The sequence below is a fragment of the Dysidea avara genome, chromosome 15 (genome assembly GCF_963678975.1).
Source record: "Dysidea avara chromosome 15, odDysAvar1.4, whole genome shotgun sequence".
Lineage (NCBI taxonomy): Eukaryota > Metazoa > Porifera > Demospongiae > Dictyoceratida > Dysideidae > Dysidea > Dysidea avara.
Window position 1 is genome coordinate 11,860,390 of NC_089286.1, and position 22,146 is coordinate 11,882,535.

The 22,146-nt window shown below is 38.5% G+C and overlaps 1 protein-coding gene across 8 annotated transcripts in view; it reads right to left on the minus strand.

The window, feature by feature from the left end:
* Positions 1 to 22,146, minus strand: part of LOC136245098 (two pore channel protein 1-like) — a 104,292-nt gene that overhangs the window by 76,934 nt on the left and 5,212 nt on the right. For 6 of the 8 annotated variants that reach the window (XR_010695736.1, XR_010695738.1, XR_010695737.1 and 3 more), the window contains exons 2-4: positions 17,163 to 17,212; positions 15,401 to 15,592; positions 2,359 to 2,472 (exon numbers count right to left, since the gene is read on the minus strand). Coding sequence is in view for 4 of the 8 variants with exons in the window: in XM_066036616.1 (XP_065892688.1) it covers positions 2,359 to 2,472; positions 15,401 to 15,592; positions 17,163 to 17,212 (356 nt within the window). In the remaining 4 variants the exon portion in view is untranslated. Of the gene's footprint in view, positions 1 to 2,358; positions 2,473 to 3,084; positions 4,219 to 15,400; positions 15,593 to 16,259; positions 16,363 to 17,162; positions 17,213 to 22,146 lie in introns of those variants that run through there. The other 2 variants (XM_066036618.1, XM_066036619.1) reach the window with 2 other exon arrangements.

Genomic DNA, 22,146 nt, shown 5'->3' on the forward strand with positions numbered 1-22,146 from the left:
TCAAATTTGGTGTGTAGACTTCCCTAGCTGGCCGGCACGCCTGTAGCAAATTTGGTTCAAATCAGATAAGAGATCACAGAGCTACATAGGTGTGAAAATCGCGTTTTCTACTTCCTGTTAATATACTCACGGGTGGCACGCCGGCTTCTTGGGCCGCACAACACACTACCGTGTGTCTTGATTTGATAGTAAAGAAAATATTATACATTAATGGAGACAGGAAAAGTCCACTGCTTTATCTGACAAGGCACAGTGGACACAAGTGCATAACAGGTGCGCGCTAAGGATCCGTTATCCCAGAAATAGGGCTTTGTGGGCATGTCTGCTTCAGTACTAGTACCGTCCGCAATAGAGATCAAAATCAAATCAAGTGATTAAGATGTACTGAATCAAGCGATCAAGACATCCTAGAAAGTGGTGATTAAGCTAGCTTGCAAACAAAATGAGAATTTACAAAAATATGTGCTAAATTATCAAGCAATCAAGGCTGTTTTTAAGAGAAAATCAAGTGATTAAGGTATATTTTCATTGATAAAAACCTCAATTCTAGTCGCAGATGGTTCTACAGGACCGACCACTCCTTATGCATCTTGCTATGACATGCATTGATCAAGTGATAGTAAGGCATATTTTATTCCATATGATGGTGGCATACTAGGCTAGGTACCAAATAGAGAATGCGAGATTATTGGCGCTATTTTTTGTTAAAAGCTTGTTGCGTAAATCGGCCAACATGTTCACAAAATCACATGAATTTTTGCAAAGGAAATGTCTTTTCAAGCTATGATACTCACTTTCAACCATTCTTATTAACTATATACTCTAAACCCAAACAGTCAGTGGCGATGCCACTAGGTCAAAGAGGCCTTGCATGACTACCACACCAAATATCATCGAATTTCAAAATTGTTTGTTATCTGACTGAACTCAACGGTATTCAAAAATCCGTCAAAAATTCCAATCTTATCAAGCAACTTTGCAAACCTGATGTGCCAGTTTGCTTCTAAAAAGCCTTTCATGGTTAGTCACCTTCATCCATAGGCCTGATCTGGCAGCTCTCCTTGTAAGCTCATAATCCTCATAAACATTAATCTTGGCCACTTTTCACCACATATAAGAAACTTTGCATATCAAATACAATGCATTGCCTCTCTGTACTCTTGATGGTTAGCTACTGCTGGCTCTGCCAGAACTACAAACCACTTCAATGTCCCAAAAATTTTCTCAACTGTTTTATAGTTTGTCTACCATGTTTTCATATGCAAATATCTTAAGCAAAAACTCATGGCTGCTCCTAATTTTTAGTTTCATATTAAAAGAACATGTCCCCTTTAACTCAGAATGATATGCTTTTCTGGTAGCTTATAAGGCCTGTCACATGTTTCATGGAAATTAACTACTTGTAACACAACACAGGAAACCCAGTGGCAGATCTAGATGGGTTTCTGGGGTTTCGATAGAAACCCTCTTTTAAATTTAGCTCAGTGGCAGTCTAAATGCACAAACATTGTTGCACTGACAATTTGTTATAGCAAACAACTATGTATATACCACTGTATTTCAGTAGCATGCACGCATTTGCACTTAACAACACCATTTATAGCTATTAAACCCTCAGCCATACTTCATTTTCATCTCCTACTGCATCAAAAATGATTGAGATACTCTAATAGAGCAGTCATGCAACTACTCTAATAGAGCAATCAAGGCTACAGTTTGTAGACACCATATTTGCCCTATATAGTTAGCTATAGTATTTACAGTTTAGAGAATTGGATTCATTGCAATTGGTAACTAAAAATAGCCTAAAATCTGATCTCAGAGCTTCTAAAATCTCAAAATTTCTGGAGAAATGTCATCAGATGTCTCATTCAGCTATGCCAACTTTCAGAAATCCCCTTTTAAAAATCCTAGATACACCACTGCAACTCCTCCCCTAAACATGATTTCAGTAACTGGCCACACCCCTTTTAAGTAAAGATGATGAAAAGGGAAGATAACCTTCAGCACAGTATTACTGCAGCCTAAAGCTTGTTTGCTCATCATCAGGAATACTACAATAGGAAATATCAAGTTTTGGTAGTGTGTTAAGTAGTACAACCTCAGCAATCCACCATAACTTGGTGGGAAAGTCCCTATTGTGGAACCAAATAAAAAAAATACTGACACACAGTTTTCCCAAACTAATTTTAGGAAACCAGGCGTGCACTCACAGCTATTTCAGTTGGCTGTAGTCATGGATCTGGTTTAAAAATCAGTCAACTAAGTATATGCCTACATTTCTAAGTTTATCTCAAACATTTAGCAATGCATAGTGAATACATATATTACTAAATATTGCAAACATAAGGATTTTACCTTCAGCATTGTCCTCTTGTGTTTTATAAAATTTTTAAATTTAAGCCAGCTTGCTTTTAAGACAACACCTCTAGTAAGTAAGATCAGCAACAAAATCTCTATCGCTGGAGAAACCTGCAAACATACAAAAAATCACAGCATATGACCGAATAAAATTTAGACAGACAGGTAAAGGCAGGTATGTAGAAAAAGAAAAACCCAGATGGATACTCTGGCATGTAGCCAGCTATGAATGCTTACTTAGTTAGAAGTATTAATGATGGGTGCTTAGGCACCAATAGTACATGCATTGTAATATGTAAGCAGCAGTACAAGCAAGCTGTGCATACATTAACTATTATATTTTTACAGTGATGGGGAGCTTTAGTGTACAAACACAAAATTAATAATGTAGTGAATTTGGATGTCCTGTGTACAAATTAAAATCAAGAGACAGTGCAGTAGGACTATGGAAGGGACGTGGTGATCACTATAAAATGTCATATTCTTATGCATAAATGGTTTGTTTCACCATAAATCAAGCCTACCCTATAAGCTTTATTATTCACCATTTTGTGTAATTTACGGAGACTTTTCCAATCCATGTGCTACATATAATATTATTACATTATTCATACAGGACTACATGGAGTGTAATATATTTTCTAAGGAACGGTCTACAATGATATTCACAAAACTACATTTAACTGTAGGGCATATCAAAGTATTTTTCTACATACTGCTAACCTATTTTATCTTTCTTCATATAACAGGAATTGTAGTTGTTTCATGCACAAAATTACATGTTCTCCAGATGAAGCATGAGTTCCTTGGTATACATACTCCAGGTCTATAGTTGATAAAGAACCCACAGTAGAAATAAACCAATTCGTTGCTGCTGATTTTTACGGAGTTCAAATATCATGGTGTTTAACTAGGTTAATGTTGCATTTGAGCATGCATGAGTGTATTATGACAGTGGCTAACCTGAAGCTCCACCATGTCTGGAGGGAGAAGTGGGCAGGTGCATACATGACAAGGGTTGGCGAATAACATTGCGCATGCGTTACAAGAAGGTGCATAGAGAGATATTAGAACGCATGGTACTGTGTGGCATAGCGAATCTTGTCCCAACCACACCACTTCCCTCTACCAACTATCTCATCTTAGGGCAGATTTTAATTTTAGAAGACGATAATCACAAAGGGGATTGTTGGATGGGGGTTTAATGTAATAGATTGCCCAGGGAAAAAAATATAATAACGGGGGTGTTGGGAGAGTGAAGCATGCACCACAGACAGTCCCAGCAGGGAAACTTACCATTTTTTCCCTTGTCGTCTCCATCTTGAGGCTAGCTCAGGGTGTGACAGTGCAGGGTTTGTATTAGGAGCATTGTGGCATGCAGAAATTCTTGTGGCTTCAGAGATTGTTAGAATCCCCAAGCATTCCTACCTCCAAGCCTTTGTAGTAAAACATACTGTATACATCATGTAAAAATTGTAAATAGTTGAAAAAGGGCCTATTTGAAAATTAATAGGAGAATCCACAGGCAACCACCATCTGTTGATGGTGGCAACCCGCTCGCAGCCCTGCTGACCGGGATAAAACTCACAAGCAACATTAAACATATTTTTGGATTCAGAATGACCCAAGAATCAAAAATGGAAAGCCAACAGTGTAGTTTGCTTATCACTTCATGCACAGCACAAGTTTCATTTAGATCTGTGCTTTCCTCCATCAAACTAAGTGGCATGAATGTATCTTCTTTGCACCTGAGACTAAAATGGCTGCAGTAGAATTGCAAGCTGTGGTCTTAGCAACATTATGTTGCGAGCAACTAGTGGCAGTAGATTCCTACTAGAAATTCATCACATGATCATTGTTTACAACAAATATTGAAATAATCTAATTAGATGCAGCCGTGGTATATAATGGGTTCTAAGCAGACACTTGACAAGCAGTTTATCATCATTTTAATACATAGTTTGTACTAAATTTGTCTTCTTAGGATTGTAAAATAAGTAAGGACATGTATTCAGACCTTTAGCAGCATCCAAACAGTTCTATCAAACCAGGTAGGCCACTGTGTGACATGTTAAACTGCCCATAGATTAATAATACCAATCATCGTAATACTAATATTACCTATGTGACCCACTTTAGAAAACCGCATGCGAATGTGCAATTCATGGGTACTTCACAAAGTATTGGTTTTTAACCCTGTTAATGGCTAAGAAGTTAATAATATTGATTCATATTTAAATGATTTTAATGGGAAGACACAGACCATTCAATTTTTACCACGTATTCTTTGAGTATTCAAATAAATTACTTCTATCAACCAATTTAAGAACCATCACAATCATTGAACTTGCAATTGTATAAGAAATGATGTATTGTATTAATTCTCCCCCTCCCACTGTGGTAAAATACTCTTTGGTTGCAAAAAAGTAATCATTAACTTGGTGAATTGTAACTCAAGCAATATATATAATCATATTGAATTGTAGCTTATAGTCTAATAGCCTCTAGGTATAGCTCTCACAATGTGAAATTGATAACAGTGAGCGAGCCCCCAGCTAGGTAGCACTCTAATACTTTTGGGCTTTCTCTTTCGATTCACTTTTGCCCTGATGTATTACATCCTGCTTTCTTGTTAATAGAGAGAACAGTATAGCTATAACTATCTAATCAAGCTGTAAAAAAGTGTGCGGCCTCCAAAAAAGCCAGGGTGAAAAAAGATGTGAAATCCAAGGTGGCAGCCAAGAAATAGCTGTGATGGTAGGTTAATGGCAAAAATTTTAATTATGACAATTCAGGTGAATTTGAGTTGCCTCCTCCAGGTTTCTCTAGGATGTACACCAAATTCACCCGAATTGTCGTTATTAAAATTTTTGCCATTTACCTACCATTTCTTGGCTGCCACCTTGGATTTTACATCTTTTTTCAACCTGGCTTTTTTGGAAGCTGCACCCTTTTTTTACAGCTTGGCTGTTTTTGATTAGATATCATTTCTTTTTGTAATTTCATACCAAAAGCCAGCCTATGGCCAGCTTTGGGTAATTCTTTTAACTCGTATTTTTCTTTTCTATAGGAATGACGATTAATAAGAAGTACATGGTGAACAGTTTGTAGTTGAACTCACCACAGAGTGACTTGTAACCTGTAAAGAAAGAATTGCAAGATAGCTAAACTTTCTACAGGATAATTTTTTTATAGGTGAACCCTCTACAAGATGACATGTTCTAGCTGAACTCTCTACAGGGTGACTTGGTTCTATCTGATCACTCTACAAGGTGATTTGTTTCTAACTGATCCTTCTACAGGGTGATTTGTGTTTCAAGTTGACCTTTCTACAGGGTGATTTGAAATTTAGCTGACACAGTGAATTGTTTCTAGCTGATCTCTCTACAGGGTAACGGTTTCAAGCTGGTCTCTCTACAGGGTGACTTGGTTCTATCTGATCATTCTACAAGGTGATTTGTTTCTAACTGATCCTTCTATGGGGTGATTTGTGTTTCAAGTTGACCTTTCTTTGAAATTTAGCTGACACGGTGAATTGTTTCTAGCTGATTTCTCTACAGGGTTACTTCTTTTCTAGTTGAACTCTTTACAGAGTGACTTGTTTCCACCTGATCTCTATGCAAAGTGATTTGTTTCAAGCTGATCTCTCTACAGGGTTTCTTGTTTCTACTAGCTGATCTCTCTACAGGGTGATTTGTTTCTAACTGAATACTTTACAGGGTGGTTTGTTTCTAGTTGAACTTTCCACTGAGAGATTTGTTTGTAGTTGGCTGAACTCTCAATAGAGTGATTTTCAATTGTTATTGATGTTATTGCTATTGTTATTAAAGCTTTACAGTGGCCAGCACTGAAGGTAATGTAGTTGGACACACTACAGAGTGACTTGATCAAGCAGATCTCTCTACAGGGTGCCTTGTTTCCAGTTGATCTCTCTACAGAGTGATTTTTTCTAGCTGATTTCTCTACAGCATGATTTGTTCTAGCTGATCATTCTACAGGGTGACTTGTATCTAGCTGAACTTCTTACAGGGTGACTTAATTCTATCTGATCTTTCTACAGGGTGACTTGTTTCTAACTTATCCTGCTATGGGGTGATTTGTTTCAAGTTGGTCTTTGTATAGGGTGATTTGAAATGTAGCCAATCTTGCTACAGAGTGACTTGTTTCTAGCTAGCTGATCTCTCCACAGGGTGACTGGTAGCTTGATTTCTTTACAGGGTAACTTCTCTTTGGCTAAATTCTCACTTTGTTTTGAGCTGATCTCTCTACAGGGTGGCTTGTTTCTAGTTGATCTCAATACAGAAAACTAGTGGAACTTTTTGCAGTGTAACTTGTTTCAACCTGATCTCTCTACAGAGTGATTTGTTTCTTGCTGATCCCTCTACAGGGTGATTTGTTTCTAACTGAATGCTGTACAGGGTGATTTGTTTCTAACTGAATGCTGTACAGGGTGATTTGCTGAGCTCTCTACTGTGTAACTTGTTTGTTTATAGCTGAACTCTCTACTGGGGGACCTGTTTGTAGCTTAACTCTCTACAGGCTACTAGTTTCTAGCTGATCTCTGTATTATATGATGGCTTTTTGTAGCTGAACTCTCCACAGGATAATTTTTGCAGCTGAACTCTCTGCTGGGGGACCTGTGTGTAGCTGAACTCTCTACTGTCTACTTGTTTCTAGCTGATCTCTCTATAGGGTGGCCTTTTGTAGCTGAATACTCCACAGGGTGATTTGTTTGTAGCTGAGCTCTCCACTGGGTAACATTTTTGCAGCTAATCTCTTTACTAGGTAACTTGTTTTAGCTGAACTCTCTACTGGGTGACTTGTTGCGTAGCTAAACTCTCTAAACAGTGACTTGTTACATAACTGAATGCTCTAAGTACTAACGATGCTGAATGCTCTAATAGTCTATTAGAGTATCTCAACCTAGCTTTTGCTACAAGTGGTTCGCTTTTGAATCATAACTAAATGGTTTGTAATCCGATTCACCTGTACTACTGCAAAGACTTTCTATGATGATTATTCCAGCTACATACCGATTTTCAGCTCATGTCTTTAAGCGGTTTGCCTAGTAGGCGTGAAAACTAATAGTTTTTTATTCATAAAATTCGATTGCATAATTGTGACACAGGTTGGGTTTTGTATCATATTTCGATGGTCTTTATCTGGATTCCTTTCAAACCACAAAAAGGCACTCCTATGGTAGTTACGCCATCTACACAGCAATTTTCAACTCATTCTCCCAAGGGGTTTACCCTGTAGGTGTGACAGAAATTCGACCTTATTTTACACGCATAATCGGTCATAACTCCGTGAATGTTCATCAGTTTCCTACCTACCACACTTGGTATTGAGATCTGCCTTAATGAGCCCTTTATGTGTGCCAAATTTCAGCTTGATCAGAGTATGAATTTGTATTTTACGGCAGATTTTGCAAAGTGTGTGAAAAGACGTAGAAAAGAAACGAAGAAAAAACCTGAAACTTTGGCCACATGTATCTTGGAAATGGCTGAAGTGATTTTCTTCAAATTTCGTATGCAGACTCCCCTACCATGTGGACACTTCTGCAGCAAATTTGGTTTCAATCGGATAAGGAACCACGGAGCTACAAATGTGTGAAAATCATGTTTACTGTCTTCCTGTTAATATACTAACTGTGTGGCGCGCCGGTTTCTTGGGCCACATGATTCACTACCATGTGTCTTGATCTGTATTGGTATATGTACAGATAAACACCTTATAAGGTAAGCACTCTAAGGGTTTCATTCTCAGTCTTAAAGGTGAGACCACATAGCATAAGAGTATTTATTTATTAAGGCTTTACAACACAAATGCTGAAGGTCTGTAGACCACCTGGTCCTACAGCCTGTTTAAAGATGTCATGTTAAGGGTGCTCTGTACAGTTCGGCATATGGCTTCTGAGGTTAGCACAGCTGGGGTTCACTAATGGATTCCCATGGTCACCAGTAATTATCTAATTAGTCTGTGGCTTGTTTAACGAGTGGCACGTCCAATGAGAAAATGTCTTGAATGATGAAATAACCTGCCACAAACGAAGAAAGAAGAGCGATATACATGACGGAAGCGAAGTAAGTGTTGTATCTTCTTCATCGTGGTCTAATGAGTATAGCAATCCGTAATTTACCGACCCATCTTCCAGTTACGCAATTAAGAAACAATAACTGTGGCCATAGAACAGCTGCGGGCGCCTCAGTTTCTACACCTTGATACTAATATTAGAACTAGTTCGTCATTTTAGACCCGATAGGCATGAGAATTTCAGATGGTCAAGCATGGTATTTATGCATTAAAAGAGCGTTTGTCATTTTTTGATAGCTCCTTCTGGCGAGAAATGGCGTGGAGGTAAAGAAGACTGATTAGTACCAGCACAAAAGCGGAAGAAGAGTATCTGATGACTGAGAAGCCAGAAAACAAAAATAGAAACGCACATTTGTTTGTACAGTTTTCAATAATGTATTTTTAAAGAATCAAGTCTCTAGGGCATAAACTGTAGGACTAGTTCTAGTTTGAAGCGAAAATTTATAACTCGCCTTCTACGGTGAGTTAAGACATGGGATTTGGACTAAACTGTGCAGTAGTGATAGCTTATTGCAAATAAAAAGAGTTTAGCAGAATAGTTCAATCCGTTCGTAAGTTATAGCAGAAAACATAATTTACGGGAAGCCATACACGCAACTGTACAGAGCACCCTTAAGTATGCTTGAAAAGGTGCAGAAAAGAGAAAAATCCATGACAGGACTTGGGCAGCCTCCAACCTGCAGCCATCCGATTTGTGCCTGATTTGTCCTTGTCAATTTCATGTATTTGTATCCATAGGAACTCTAGAATGTGACTTATTATCTCAAAGTGCCCCATGTGGAACCAAATAAACATTAGGTTTTTTATTAAGGCTCAACAGCACAAGTGTACAAAAGGACACCTGGTCCTACAGCCTGTTTAAAGATGTTATGATAAGTATTTGCAAAACAGTTCTATTAAAGAATATCAATTTTTAAAGCAGCTTTTCAGCTCCACCTGGATTCTGAGGAAAAAAGATTAGCTCTACTATAGTTAGCTAACTGAAAGTACTTTTTAGTGGCCATAGTCCCTCTCTTTTCTGCAAATGAGCATGCCCTCATCTGCCAGCCTGTCAAATGCTGCTTCTTAAAATTGACAAAGCCAGAAATGGGCCGGGTGAATTCAAACCCCTCAGTCTTATAGATATGGCTCTGTAATAAAATTGTTTGTAAGCTGCTAAGTACTAGTCTATATGTTGCACACAATTTATCCATAATGCTGCAAGGTGGAAAATCAATTGGTGATCATGTAAGTATACTGGGAAAATATATGCCAAGGATGGGATGGAATACACACTTCATCTGGAGAGCACACAATTTTTCATGATGTTGTGTATATTACAATCACAATTCGTATGAAGAAAGATAAATTAAGTTTGGCAGTACATAGAAAAATACTATGATATATCCTACAGGTTGAAACAGAAAGCCGTGAATATTATTATTGACCCTATCTAAGGATTTTATCACTACTTAGTATGGTCTATAGCATGCACTTATACTCCTTATCTTCGTATATACTGTTACAGGGAACGTGATTGTTAAATGATACAGAGTGAACTTAGGGATGCAGTATAGCCTAGAAATACTACTATAGAGTCTTTCTACCAGCTGCTCTATCATTGGTTAACATCATTATATGACATTCCCTGTGGCATTACTACTATATACAAGGGTAAGGAGTATAAATGCTGCAGACCATAAAGAATGTGAATGAAATCCTTAAAAGATAGTTTCCCCATATTTTGCTGCTTGTATTCAGCAATAAGTGACTAAAGGTTATCAATTACTGAGAAGTGAAGTTTCCATTCTGCTTTAATTTTGTAGTATGGTGCATGAGCAGATCAAAAGCTGCTGCCAGTGTTACAAATCAGTTGTAAAAGTAGTTTACAAAATAATCGTAACATGATTAAGTACCTCCTTTACCTGGCCACTAATTAGTTCAAAGACATCAAATGAAACCATACACCAGACCAACACAGGAAGTCACAATACAAGGCATTGAATTTGACTAATACATCAAGGAGATGAAGAATCACTCTCTGGACAAATAAATACACTGCACTGCACTGCACTCATCTGAAAGAATGGGAAGCAATACTACCACTGGGTTGAGACTATTACAGTGCTGCTGTCACTGCTGCACCACTCAACAATGAGTATCAGACATTTCAGCTACACCCATCCAAATGATGTGAAGCAGTACAATGGTTGGAGTGATTGGCATTGATATACACCTCGCACTCATGCATACACCTTACCAATGACTTAATGACTGAACTAACTATCAAGACAATAAATGTGACTGGATTTTGGAAAAACGATCCAAATCGCACATTAGAAGTTTCGAGATAAACGGTTTTAAAGAATTGAAGTAAGCATAACTCGCCAGGGATAGCAAGCACGCGTATGAAATTTACACAAAAGATGCATCAATCTGTTACCTTTCAAGTCACTTCCAGTACTTGGAGCTGCTTGTACAGCTTCCCGCCGAATAAGATAGAAAATCTGAGCAGTTGGACGAGCGAAGTAGTATCACGAGCGCTCACAAAGGGGTGGAGGCTGGGGGGTGGCGGGGAGGGCAAGAGATAGACCTCAAAATGGAGGCAGACCACGATTGGAGTCCAGACACGAGATTACGGGGCTGTGCTGGCTCCTTAGTGGCTGATATGTAGCAAAATCAACAGAGAACACGTCTGGCTAACATTATAAGGCTGTCCACCAGTAGACCACTGATTCTTGCCAAGCCAGGTCCTTCACAAGGCCTGAAACCGCCATTTGAGCACTCCACACCACCCAGAAAAGACGTGTGTAAAAACCAGCCTCGTGTAGTTTGAGTAGTGCTGAGGGTCAAAACTTGTAGTACGATAGTGTAGCTATCCACTGGTGGTGTTAGTTTGATTTTGCCTGATGTGCGATTTGGATCGGTTCTGTAAAATCTGGTCACAAATTAATAATTAGAGAGTAAAAGCATTCTTTGTCAATATTACCCTTGCCTTCTTGTTCCTTCCGTGTTACAAATGATCGCCTTTGATCTGCACACACCCCATACCACAAATCAGTTGTAACACACCCATTCAATTTGTATCATTTGTAAACACAACACCCAAGGGCCACAGGCACAAGGGTGGAGTTGTTTACAAATCAGATACTAACCTCATGGGTGTTACAACAGTTACTACAACTGTTCTATATAATATAGCATTACAAAATGAACAACAGTACAAGAATCACCACTGCAATCCATCTAGCCACTATGGAAATTACAGCTAAATTATTGTGATAGCTAAAGCCATCATGAATTACCATATTAGCAACACCTACATGGTAGCAGAGAAAGACACTGGACATAAAAGATCAAGATAATGTCATGATGCATGCAGTGTAGTTGCTATGATTAAGACAAAGCAACATCAAACAGTGAAGAAATCAAGCCCAAAGCCTTATGCATAGTTGAGATATACTTGGCTGGAGGCATCAGTCAGAAGTAGAAAATACAATTAAAAATTCCATAAAAACTTGTTTCATTACACAATGGGTTTGATTATGCCTAACCAATCCTGCCAAATCAATTCCGCCAAGCTGATGTGAAGAAGAAGTGGTGACATTTTTCAGCAGGAGAGTCCAAACCTTGATTCCTACTATACAGTACCCTCACTTATCTGAACCTCAGTTATCCCAATACCTTGATTATCTGAATACCACAAGTGATGTGTTCTATTAGAGTATTTTGTCATTAGTGTGCACTCTAGTAGAGTAAATGACTGTTCTATTAGAGTAATTAAACAAAACTGTATATTACTCAATGGGCTTTAGTCATAACAACTTTACTTATCTGAACACTTTTGACTAACATAAGAACAAAGGTATTTGGATAATTGAGGATCCATTGTACTACCATACTGTACTTATGGACGTATGTGCTTGGGGCATCACTATTCAGTGGACTGGACTACTGGACTGACATTTTTACAACTGGTGGATTTATTGAATCTTTCTAACTAAGTCGTAGGGGAACTGTGAATTCTATAGTGATTGGGGTGGGGTCTTTATTTGTAATGCTGTATAAAGGGTGGAACATTGCTCAGGATGGCTACATCGCTTTCAATAGTTGATGATTAGGGCATGTGTCAAGTTATTCAATTGATTTTTATAATATATATGTCCAGCCAATTCCATTCTTTCCTTTGATGTGATATGTGTTAATTGCTTCACCAGTAAAATTGCTATGAAAACGTAAACAAACAAATGTAAGGAAAAGCATAAATTTTACATTTTCACAGGAACCGGCCATAAAAATAAAAAGCAATGAAATAAGGGACACTTGCAGCTTAGTGAACATATAATCCAGTCATGACTATACTTTGAAGTAATAGGAATTAAACTTTCATTAGTACAATTTGTAGGAGTAGAGATGACCTCCCTTGTTTCATTACTTTTTATTTCTATGAGCACAAGGAAATATTTGAAATTTTAGCAAAATTATAAGCAATGAAACAGGCAAGAAGTCACTTACACCTGCAGATATACTAATGTACACTTAATCTCTACAGCCATGACTGTAACAGAGATTAAATGTCCACTAGTACAGCATCTGCAGGACTTCTGGCCTATTTGAGTGTTTTTTATTTCTATGAATCACTCATCAAACTAAATTCTTATTCTAAATTCTCAAACTAAATTCTTCTTCTAAATTCTTATTCTTATTGTTGCTACAGAGCCGGTACCAGTTCCCAAAAGAAAAGTCTACAGGGCCAACTGACAGTAAAACTCAGACAAAAAAATTGCTAAAATGAAGAAAAAAAAATTTTCTGGGCTCAAGCCCTGGACAACTAGTGCGTTAGGCCAGTGTGCTACCCAGTGTGCTACCACTGCTAGCTACCGACTTCCTTTACTTTTCTATCTTATAAATATCACTCAAGAAGTAATAGTAAGAAGGGTGAAGAAGAAACCAAGGCTAAACCAAACCCTAATGCTAACTTGAGGCTTCTCTGTTAAGGTGGCAGTATACTGGAAACCCATCTAATGGGAAACCCTATGAAGCAAAGCCATAATGTTACCACAAGAATTTTTATTAGATCACACAATCACACTTATGTAATAATAATATGGCCATGCAGTGTGTTAAAGGGTGTGGCTTTGTTGTAAGAAGAAAATCGTTATTATTTAATGTGTAATAGTAAAGAAGACATTCAAAAAAGTAAGTAGAGTAGCATATGAACTTAGTTTAAGGAGATTCGTATCCTTTGCACGAAATTTTGGCAGCAAGGGTAATTTGTGGTCTTAGTATGGTATCCTGAATGGCAAGGACAGCTTTTCTACATCATAGCTTTGATATGATGCTGCATGCTGGCCCTATTTTCTGCACCATGGCTATGATGCTGCTGGCTTTCTTTTGGGAACTGGTACCGGCTCTGTAGCAACTACCCCTCTTATTAATTTTTCCTTATACTTGTTTACTTACATAATTATGATTGGTACCTACACATACCACATCAAAAGAAAGAACGGTGTCAGGCATATCATATAATAAATTTTTGCATCTAAATGCGTGCCTTAATTATTTGTTAATTACTGATCATAAAAAGTGAAATGGCCTAGCCTGTTACACAACATTACAAGTGAAGAACAGTATGTGAAACACCTCTGAAAGCAATTCAGTCACCACAGAAAACATGGCTGAAATCTGCTATATGATAGTCAGCCATAACTTGCTACTGCAAATTGACACCTGAGCACTGTCTCTGTCTGCAAAAAGGAATGAGACACATAGGCGATTCTAAGGGAGGGCCAGGGGGGGCCAAGGCCCCCCCTGTTAAAAAATAACTTTTAAAAAATCTTGGGGAAAAGTTGCTGTACAGATTGGCATTGTTATTTTTAGCATTTTTCATGTCTTTAGAACAAATTTTAGGCTGTTTTCAAGCCTTTAAATTGCAAAAATCCTGCAGCTTCTGGGGGTTGCACCCCCAGACCCCCCTGAAAATTCTACTTTATACTATAGCCAAACAACAATAGTTATGCTGTTCCCTACTGGGCCCCCCCTGTAGGTCAGGTCTAGAATCGCCACTGATGAGACATAAAGGGAGGATGAAAGTAAGTCCATGATGTATGCATTATACATACTGCAGTACACCAAAAAGAACTGATGTGAAAAAAGTTAAGCTCATAGCCTAAGCTGTTGTTGGATTTCAGTGGTCTGAAGGCATCTAGCAGTTAGTTAGGTAGTCAAAATTCAACTTGACAAAAAAAAAAGAAAATTTCAGAGCAACCCACTACAGATCACACTAAAGATACTTTTGGACTTGAATCTTGACCAATGTTACCAAGGCACCAAGAAGGTATTGTGAGGTTGGTTTCTGGTTGATACTTTTGTGAGAGAGTACAACCTCCAACAACCGTAGTATAAAGCATATACTACCATACTGTACGATTATCCCTACTCAAACATAACATTTATTGTATATTGTACTTTGCATGATGATGAGAGTGCTGATGCTGATGAGTACTGTATTTTCGTACCTCATTGCCATTTATCCACACAATTTTGAATCATAAAGTGAGTACAGTTATGAAGGAATGTTACAAACAACCTTACTCAGACAGCATGATTGATCATGTACATGATTACTGAGACTAGCCAAACTAACCTACGTGTTCTATGATTGTATGAACACTTACTGATAGTCTGATCAATGACAGTTCAGGTACTCAAGATAAGTGCTCCAAGCAAGATGACCAGGATGTACAATATGGCACTTGAAGCACTGCCCATGCTTCTGTATACAAAAAATGGAGCATGCAAGGGTGTCTGTAAGCTAAGGCTAATACAGAACTCTCATGGTGTATTAGCCTCTTGACACACCTCCTTATGCCATATTTTCCGTACACATGTGTGGCAGTGCTTTACATTGAATTGGAACATTTATTTAGTATGAATTCCTACAAATCCTACCATATATACCTACCTGAACTGGCACTTCTCGGAAACTAGGCTCCTCCAAAAATGCCAATGACATCAGCAAAATCAAGAATACAAATTCAGTAATTCGATACACAGTGGAATGCAGGACCACGTATGCATTATAACTAATAGCAGATGATGGATGATCATCAAGTTTCTCATTTCCAACTCCCTCTGTCAAGTAGATGGCTGCTTCCTATAACAGTGTAAATTACAACAGTGTCTGGCAAACTACTTAAACTCTATAGCTTTTAATGTTTCTGTATTGTTACATATGCTCGTACTTGCAGGATACAAGTTACCACTAGGTGTACTGCTTGAAATATTGCTATCACTCACAGTAATTATAGAGGTTAGGTTAAATGTATATATACCAGCTAGTGAAATATATCGATGCCATATTGCAGCATAATTGAAAATGCATGGAATCCAGACAGCTTTTGTGCTAAGTGCAACAATTTATTGCATATATATTTCTCAACTTTTATGCTGTATACAAAGTAAGCTGTATGAATGCAATGGTCCAAAAAGATGGGTTCCACTGAAAAGAGAGTTTTTAGATACAGTGTTTCAGGTGTATTACACTTTACTGATTATAGCTCACACAATGTAACATGACTAGTAAACACCACTAAATGCATTGTTGTACAAAAGACAAAAGAGCAGCAATGGTCATGCAGGGCCGGTGTAAGCACTATGGCCACTGCTGTAGCAGATTTTCACAGCCCAAGCCAGTCATGTGAGCGCATGCCTCAGTAGTAAAGCTAATATAGCTACACACTAATAAGGTAGCTCCGTACAGTAGTTACGTCGTCATGACATACACTAATTTATGTTTCTAGACAGACACCAACCATTCTAACCTTTAATGTAGTAAAAGGATGTGCAACCGACTTCACGTTACCACAGTTGCTTATCCTCTATTGTATTCGTGCGTCTAATGATCGAAGCACATGATGACCAGTGCGGTGGACGTTCTTCCAGCTCTGCTGAAAGGTATGTTATTATTATTGTTATTATTGGGGGTACAGGTAAGAAGGCAAAGCCTGTAAAAACCTGATCAATTGTATAAATGAAATTAGACTTTACAACATATAGAAAGGTAGTGTGACAGCTAGGGAAGTTACAAAAGTCAGTGTATGTATCAAGCAATATCTTAAAATCAACTCTTGTAAAGTTAAAATTGCTTCAGAATGTGGTTTACAAACACTAAAAATTCGAAATTTTCCTGGGGGGGCATGCCTCCAGACCCCCCTACAGGGGCATGCTTCACATGTCAGAGTGCTTCGCAGCACAGTCACTCATCACAATCCCCGTTGCTGCCTGACCAGCCACTAAGAGCTTCCACCGGCCCTGTCATGCTATACCCAACAAGTAAAATATTTTGTGAACTTAGTTATATCAAGAGTAAATAATGGAAGAGAGAGTATCCAACTGCCATATACTGCATCAAAAATGAGCATGTCAAGTAGAGAAGCCATCCTGTAGTGCTGTCAAAGTAAGTGTTGAATGAAGTAATAAACACCTTCTAGCTCAGACTGTTTGACTGCAAATCATGATTGGGCACTGCAAATCATGATTGGGCACTTCAAACAGTCTGAGCTAGCAGGTGTTTATTACTTCATTCAACACTTTCTTTGAAAGCACTACAGGATGGCTTCTCTACTTGACGTGCTCATTTTTGATGCAGTATATGGCAGTTGGATACTCTCTCTTCCATTATTTACTCTTGGTTATATGTATATCATAATCAATTTCCCATTTACCTGATGTTTGCTGCATACACCTTCCAATTTCCTAGCACATGATTCAATATCTACAGAAAGAAAATGACTTACTGCAGTGACATACATCAATTGAAATAAACTAACTTTTTAAGAATTGTATGCTGAAAGACTACAGAGACTATAGCTGTTGGACTATACATAAACAATTTTCACTAATACTTTGTGTTTACAAAATGTGAGATTAAAAGGTAAATAGTTTATAACCTTTTTACAATGTATGTGCATGCATGTTTGCACGTGTGCGTGCGTGCGTATGTGTGTGTGTGTGTGTGTGTGTGTGTGTGTGTGTGTGTGTGTGTGTGTGTGTGTGTGTGTGTGTGTGTGTGTGTGTGTGTGTGTGTGTGTGTGTGTGTGTGTGTGCGTAATCCAAGTAGTACCTCCTCGCGGTGCCTGACTTGCAATATCAGTTTGTTACTGGCTAACATTGCTAGTATTATGGTGCAATCTGACATTTGGTTCTTGTTCTGGTTTTTGATCAGTAGCCAAGTGAAGTGCACCAGAGTCGCACTACAGTGATGTTGTGAGCACTTGGTGTGTGTAACAATATCATTCTAGATGTCAGACTATGGTGAGACAAGCAATGCACCTTGGTAGCTTTAATTACCTTCAAGTGGGAGCTGGAATGTTAAAACCCTTGTGGAGGCTGAAGGTGACATTTGTACTGAAATGCTTAGACTGGGTGGAAGACGTTTAATGGTTGATTGTTAAGCAGAGTTCTTGCTGAAGAGGTTTAAAACGAATCAGTGAGACTACGTGGTTGGCCAAGCAGTGTATTTGGTGGATGGTTGTACTGTAGTGCACTCTGGGAGACCTGTGCCTGCAGCTGGTCATGTGGTGAGGGAATTGGTATTGTTCTTGACTCAGTGATGTCTGAAACATGGAGGAATGCTGGAGAGTTGGAATGTGGTGTCTTCACGTATTGTCACTTTGAAACTATTTTTGACCAAGAAAGAGGTTCCTGAACTGGGTTCCAAGCCTCTCTACATTACCTTGCTCCTACTCATCAATCATGTCCTGATCTAAAGAATGAATTTTACAACAATTTGCAAGTATCATTGGATTCAGTACCAAAGAATGGTTTGCTGATACTAATGGGTGATTTGTTTGTAGTATTACTAGAGGGGAGGACTCGGTGTGATATGATGTTCGTTGTTTTCATGAGTTGGAGAGATGAATGAAGGTAATGAGAGTTTACTATCATTTTGTGCTCCAAATGGATGAATACAATATATGAGAAGGCCTACGGTATGTTTTCAACCATACTTGGAAACACCCTGGAATGAAACATTGGCACCATACTGATTACATCACTATGCATCAAGTACTTGTGTTACGATGTGAGTGTTTGACACTCTGCAGAGTGCTGGACTGACCACAAGCTGTTTTGTGCTAAACTGGGTTTGAAAGTAAAGAGGTGTTGTATAGGACAGTTTAAGAGAAGGAAGTATGCTGTAACTCTCCTGTGAGATGATGGTGTAGTACGTAAAGTTTAATGCTGAAGCTACTAAGTTACTGTCTGAGGGCTGGAGGCACGAAGGGGGTGCCAATTTAAAGTAGGAGGTGATAAGGGATGGTCTTTTTGAAAGCTGCTACATCAGTCTTAGGATGGGAGGACAGTAACCAACTGGACTGGTTGTTGAGATATACTAAGAGCTTCATCCTCTGATTACAAAGAGGAATTGGTTGTTTCAGAGATGGCTTAAAACCCAGCTCCCTGAAGATTGGGAGCATTTTATCAAACATGGCTAGGATGGTTAGGGAAGCAATGAGCAGTTGGTATCAACAACTAGCTTAGTTGGTGGAGCGTGGTTCCAGTGACCTGATGGACAGCTGTGTTGTGGACCTGTTGAGACACTGGAGAGATGGCGTGAACATTTTCAGTCTGTGTTGAATGTCTCCAGTGTTTTCAGTGAAAACACATTAGGTATAATTCCTGAGTTACCCCCGAGAGGTAGTACGGAGATTATAGAGTCCACCAATGTCAGAGGAAATCTGGAAACTTTGCTATGTATAAATGTGGGAAAGGCTGCTGGTAAGAATGGTTTGCTACCTAAGTTGCTGAAGTGTTGTGATGACAGTTTGTTGGAGTATGTTTGTGATCTGCTTGTTGCTGTATTTTTATCTCGTGCCGTAGAAAGATGATTTCACACCTCTTTACAGGAGAATGCAGTGGAGTTCCTGGTGTATAACGAAAGGTAGGGATATGTTTCGTGATGCTCTGTCTGGCAGACTTAGAAGTAGTTGGTGAAAGCAAAATTTCTTTAACATTATATGCAACTAACTACAGCCACATTTACAAAAACAATCTACAAACATGAGGTTTCCAGTGAGTATAAAAGCTGTTACTGTATGGGAACTGGCAACTTATGTGGAGTATTGCACTCTGGCATCAGTTTTCAGGTTAGGAAGATTTACTGTTAAAGAAATTGCAATGTAAACATGTGAAGTGATGACCAAAAGTAGTTATCACAATATTTTAATATTCCACAAGACAACAGGTTCCGTTAAGTGGTCGATGGTTTTGAAGTTCACTTTGGCTTTCCATAAGTAGCTGGTGGCATTGGTGGAACACATATTCCTATTAATTGCACTACAGAAAGCTCAGCAGATTATTACAACAGAAAGGGTATTTTTTCATTGTAATGCAGGCCCTTGTGGACTTTTAATAAATATTTATGGTGTGTACATTGGGTGGCCGGGAAAAGTACATGATGCCAGGTTATTTCCAACTGCTCTGTTTATTGCAAAGGTATGGAGGGCACTTTATTACCTAGCTGGAATAAACTGATAAGTGGAATGCAAGTATAGCTTGTTCACAATTGTACATGGCCATATTATGCAGGTACCCCTGTTGATTCTTGGGAATCCAGACTATCCACAGCTGTCCTGGTTAATGAACCATATGTTGTGACTCCACAGATATCCACACTGAAAAGACATTTTAACTACCACTAGATCAGGGCTGTGGAAAATGCCTTTGGTAGGCTGAAAGACTGTTGGAGGTGTTTTCTCAAACAGATGGACTTCCTGATAGAGAATGTACCAAACTTTACAGCTACATGTGTGATCTTGCACAACATCTGTGAAATTTATGAAGACCACTTTGGGAAGTACATGAACAGCAAGGAGATGTCCACATAGTATAGGGAAATCCAAGTCAGGCAGCAAACACTATTCATAATGCACTTACACAATATTATCAATAATTAATATAATTATACATGTGTATTTTACATTCGTTTAATAGTATGGTTTATTTTGCAGACAACAGATACAATAAAGAATATTACTGATTATCATCGTCACTGTTATAATTTTCCTGGAGTTGGTATCAAATTATACTGATTATCTACTGGATAATGAGGCAACAAGTGAGAAGAGGACCCATACAATGATGGGTTATGTGAAGCAGGGTTGTTTGTAGAATGCATCTGCTGTAAAAACCCTGGCATCATGGTCTGCATTTAATTTCCATGCCTTCATTCCTGTTCCTTTTTCTTCTATCTGCATTGTGTGTTAACGTATTTAGTTTAATATAGGTTTGTTTACCTTTCACCTTGCTAGCACTAGTTGGCTGCTGAAAACCAGTTGTGCTGTAGTTGTGGCTATGGTAACAGGGGTGGTCAGCTGCAAAGTTACTGCAGTGGTAGTGGTGGGTGTAGAGATAAATTCACTGGCTAATGCACTACTTCAATAGTAGCTTTATACAGACATTATGATAAACACAGTTATTAAAACATATGTACAACTACCAAATGTGTCAGACACTAGCGTAGTATCATCCTCTCCAGGAGGAACATATATATGTTAGGTAAAGGTTGTAAACTTGAGTTGTGTCCAGATCTATGTAGTCATCTGTAGAGTGTACAAGGAATATTTGCATACACTTTACACTTTTGTCATCCCAGACCATTTAGAGCATTGCTTGGAACCTGAGATGCATCATCACTCCCACTGTGACACTAGCACAGATGTTAGCCTTGTACCCAAGACGGCATCAAACTGGTCAAAGTATTCCCAAGTCTCCCTGTTATTTCCACTGACATTGTTGTGGTCCTTGTAAGTAGTCATTGGATTTATGAGTACTCCATGCATTTGTGCCATGACGCTTACTTTCCACTGTATTTCTGTGTTAGACTTTTATTCTCATTCGACACTGTTGCCTGGAGAATCTGTATCCTTCCAGTTCTATAGAAATACATTGGAATATATCATGATTTCTGTGAACCCTGGATAACTTGTTATGAACAACTTCTTGGCCCCAAAAGGTGATAAGCGGTCGAGTTTCTTCAGCTGTCCAACTACCAGCCATGACTAATAATGCAATGTTTTCACACAGACACACTTAACAATTTTGCTGCTTGATTTCATCCTTGTTTTTGTACCTTTGACCCTTATCCTGCTTCATGCGAGGCTTCACGTGCAAGTGTTAACACCTCACGTGCAAAGCTGATATGACGGTATTATGATGTAATGCTGCTTGTTTCACTTTGCAATCCGGTTTCAAACTACTACTATAGTTGGCTGCCTTCAATGCAAATTGCTTCAATGTAAATTCTGTGTGGACTCAACCAATTTGAATTGATGCGAATTTAATGCACATTATTTTCATTGTGTGGACATGCCTTAAAAAATCACTACTGATTCAGTTCAAGGTACCAACACAATCACTTCAGTGATGATGATGATGGAAATGAAGACATCGACAATTTCTTAGGTACAGTACACTCAGAACAGAAAACACTGTAGCTGACTGAGTTACAGGTGAATGAGGTGACAGTAAGTTACTTTTAAATTGACACTGGAGCGGAAGTTTCAGCTATTGACAAGAACTAATTTTAGGCAATTGCAGACTGTTCAGTTGAAGAAGCCTATACCAGAAATCTTTATGGCCCAGCAGTGTCACCCTTGAAAGTGATACGACAATTCACAGCCCAGCATCATGAGATGCTATTTTTCGTAA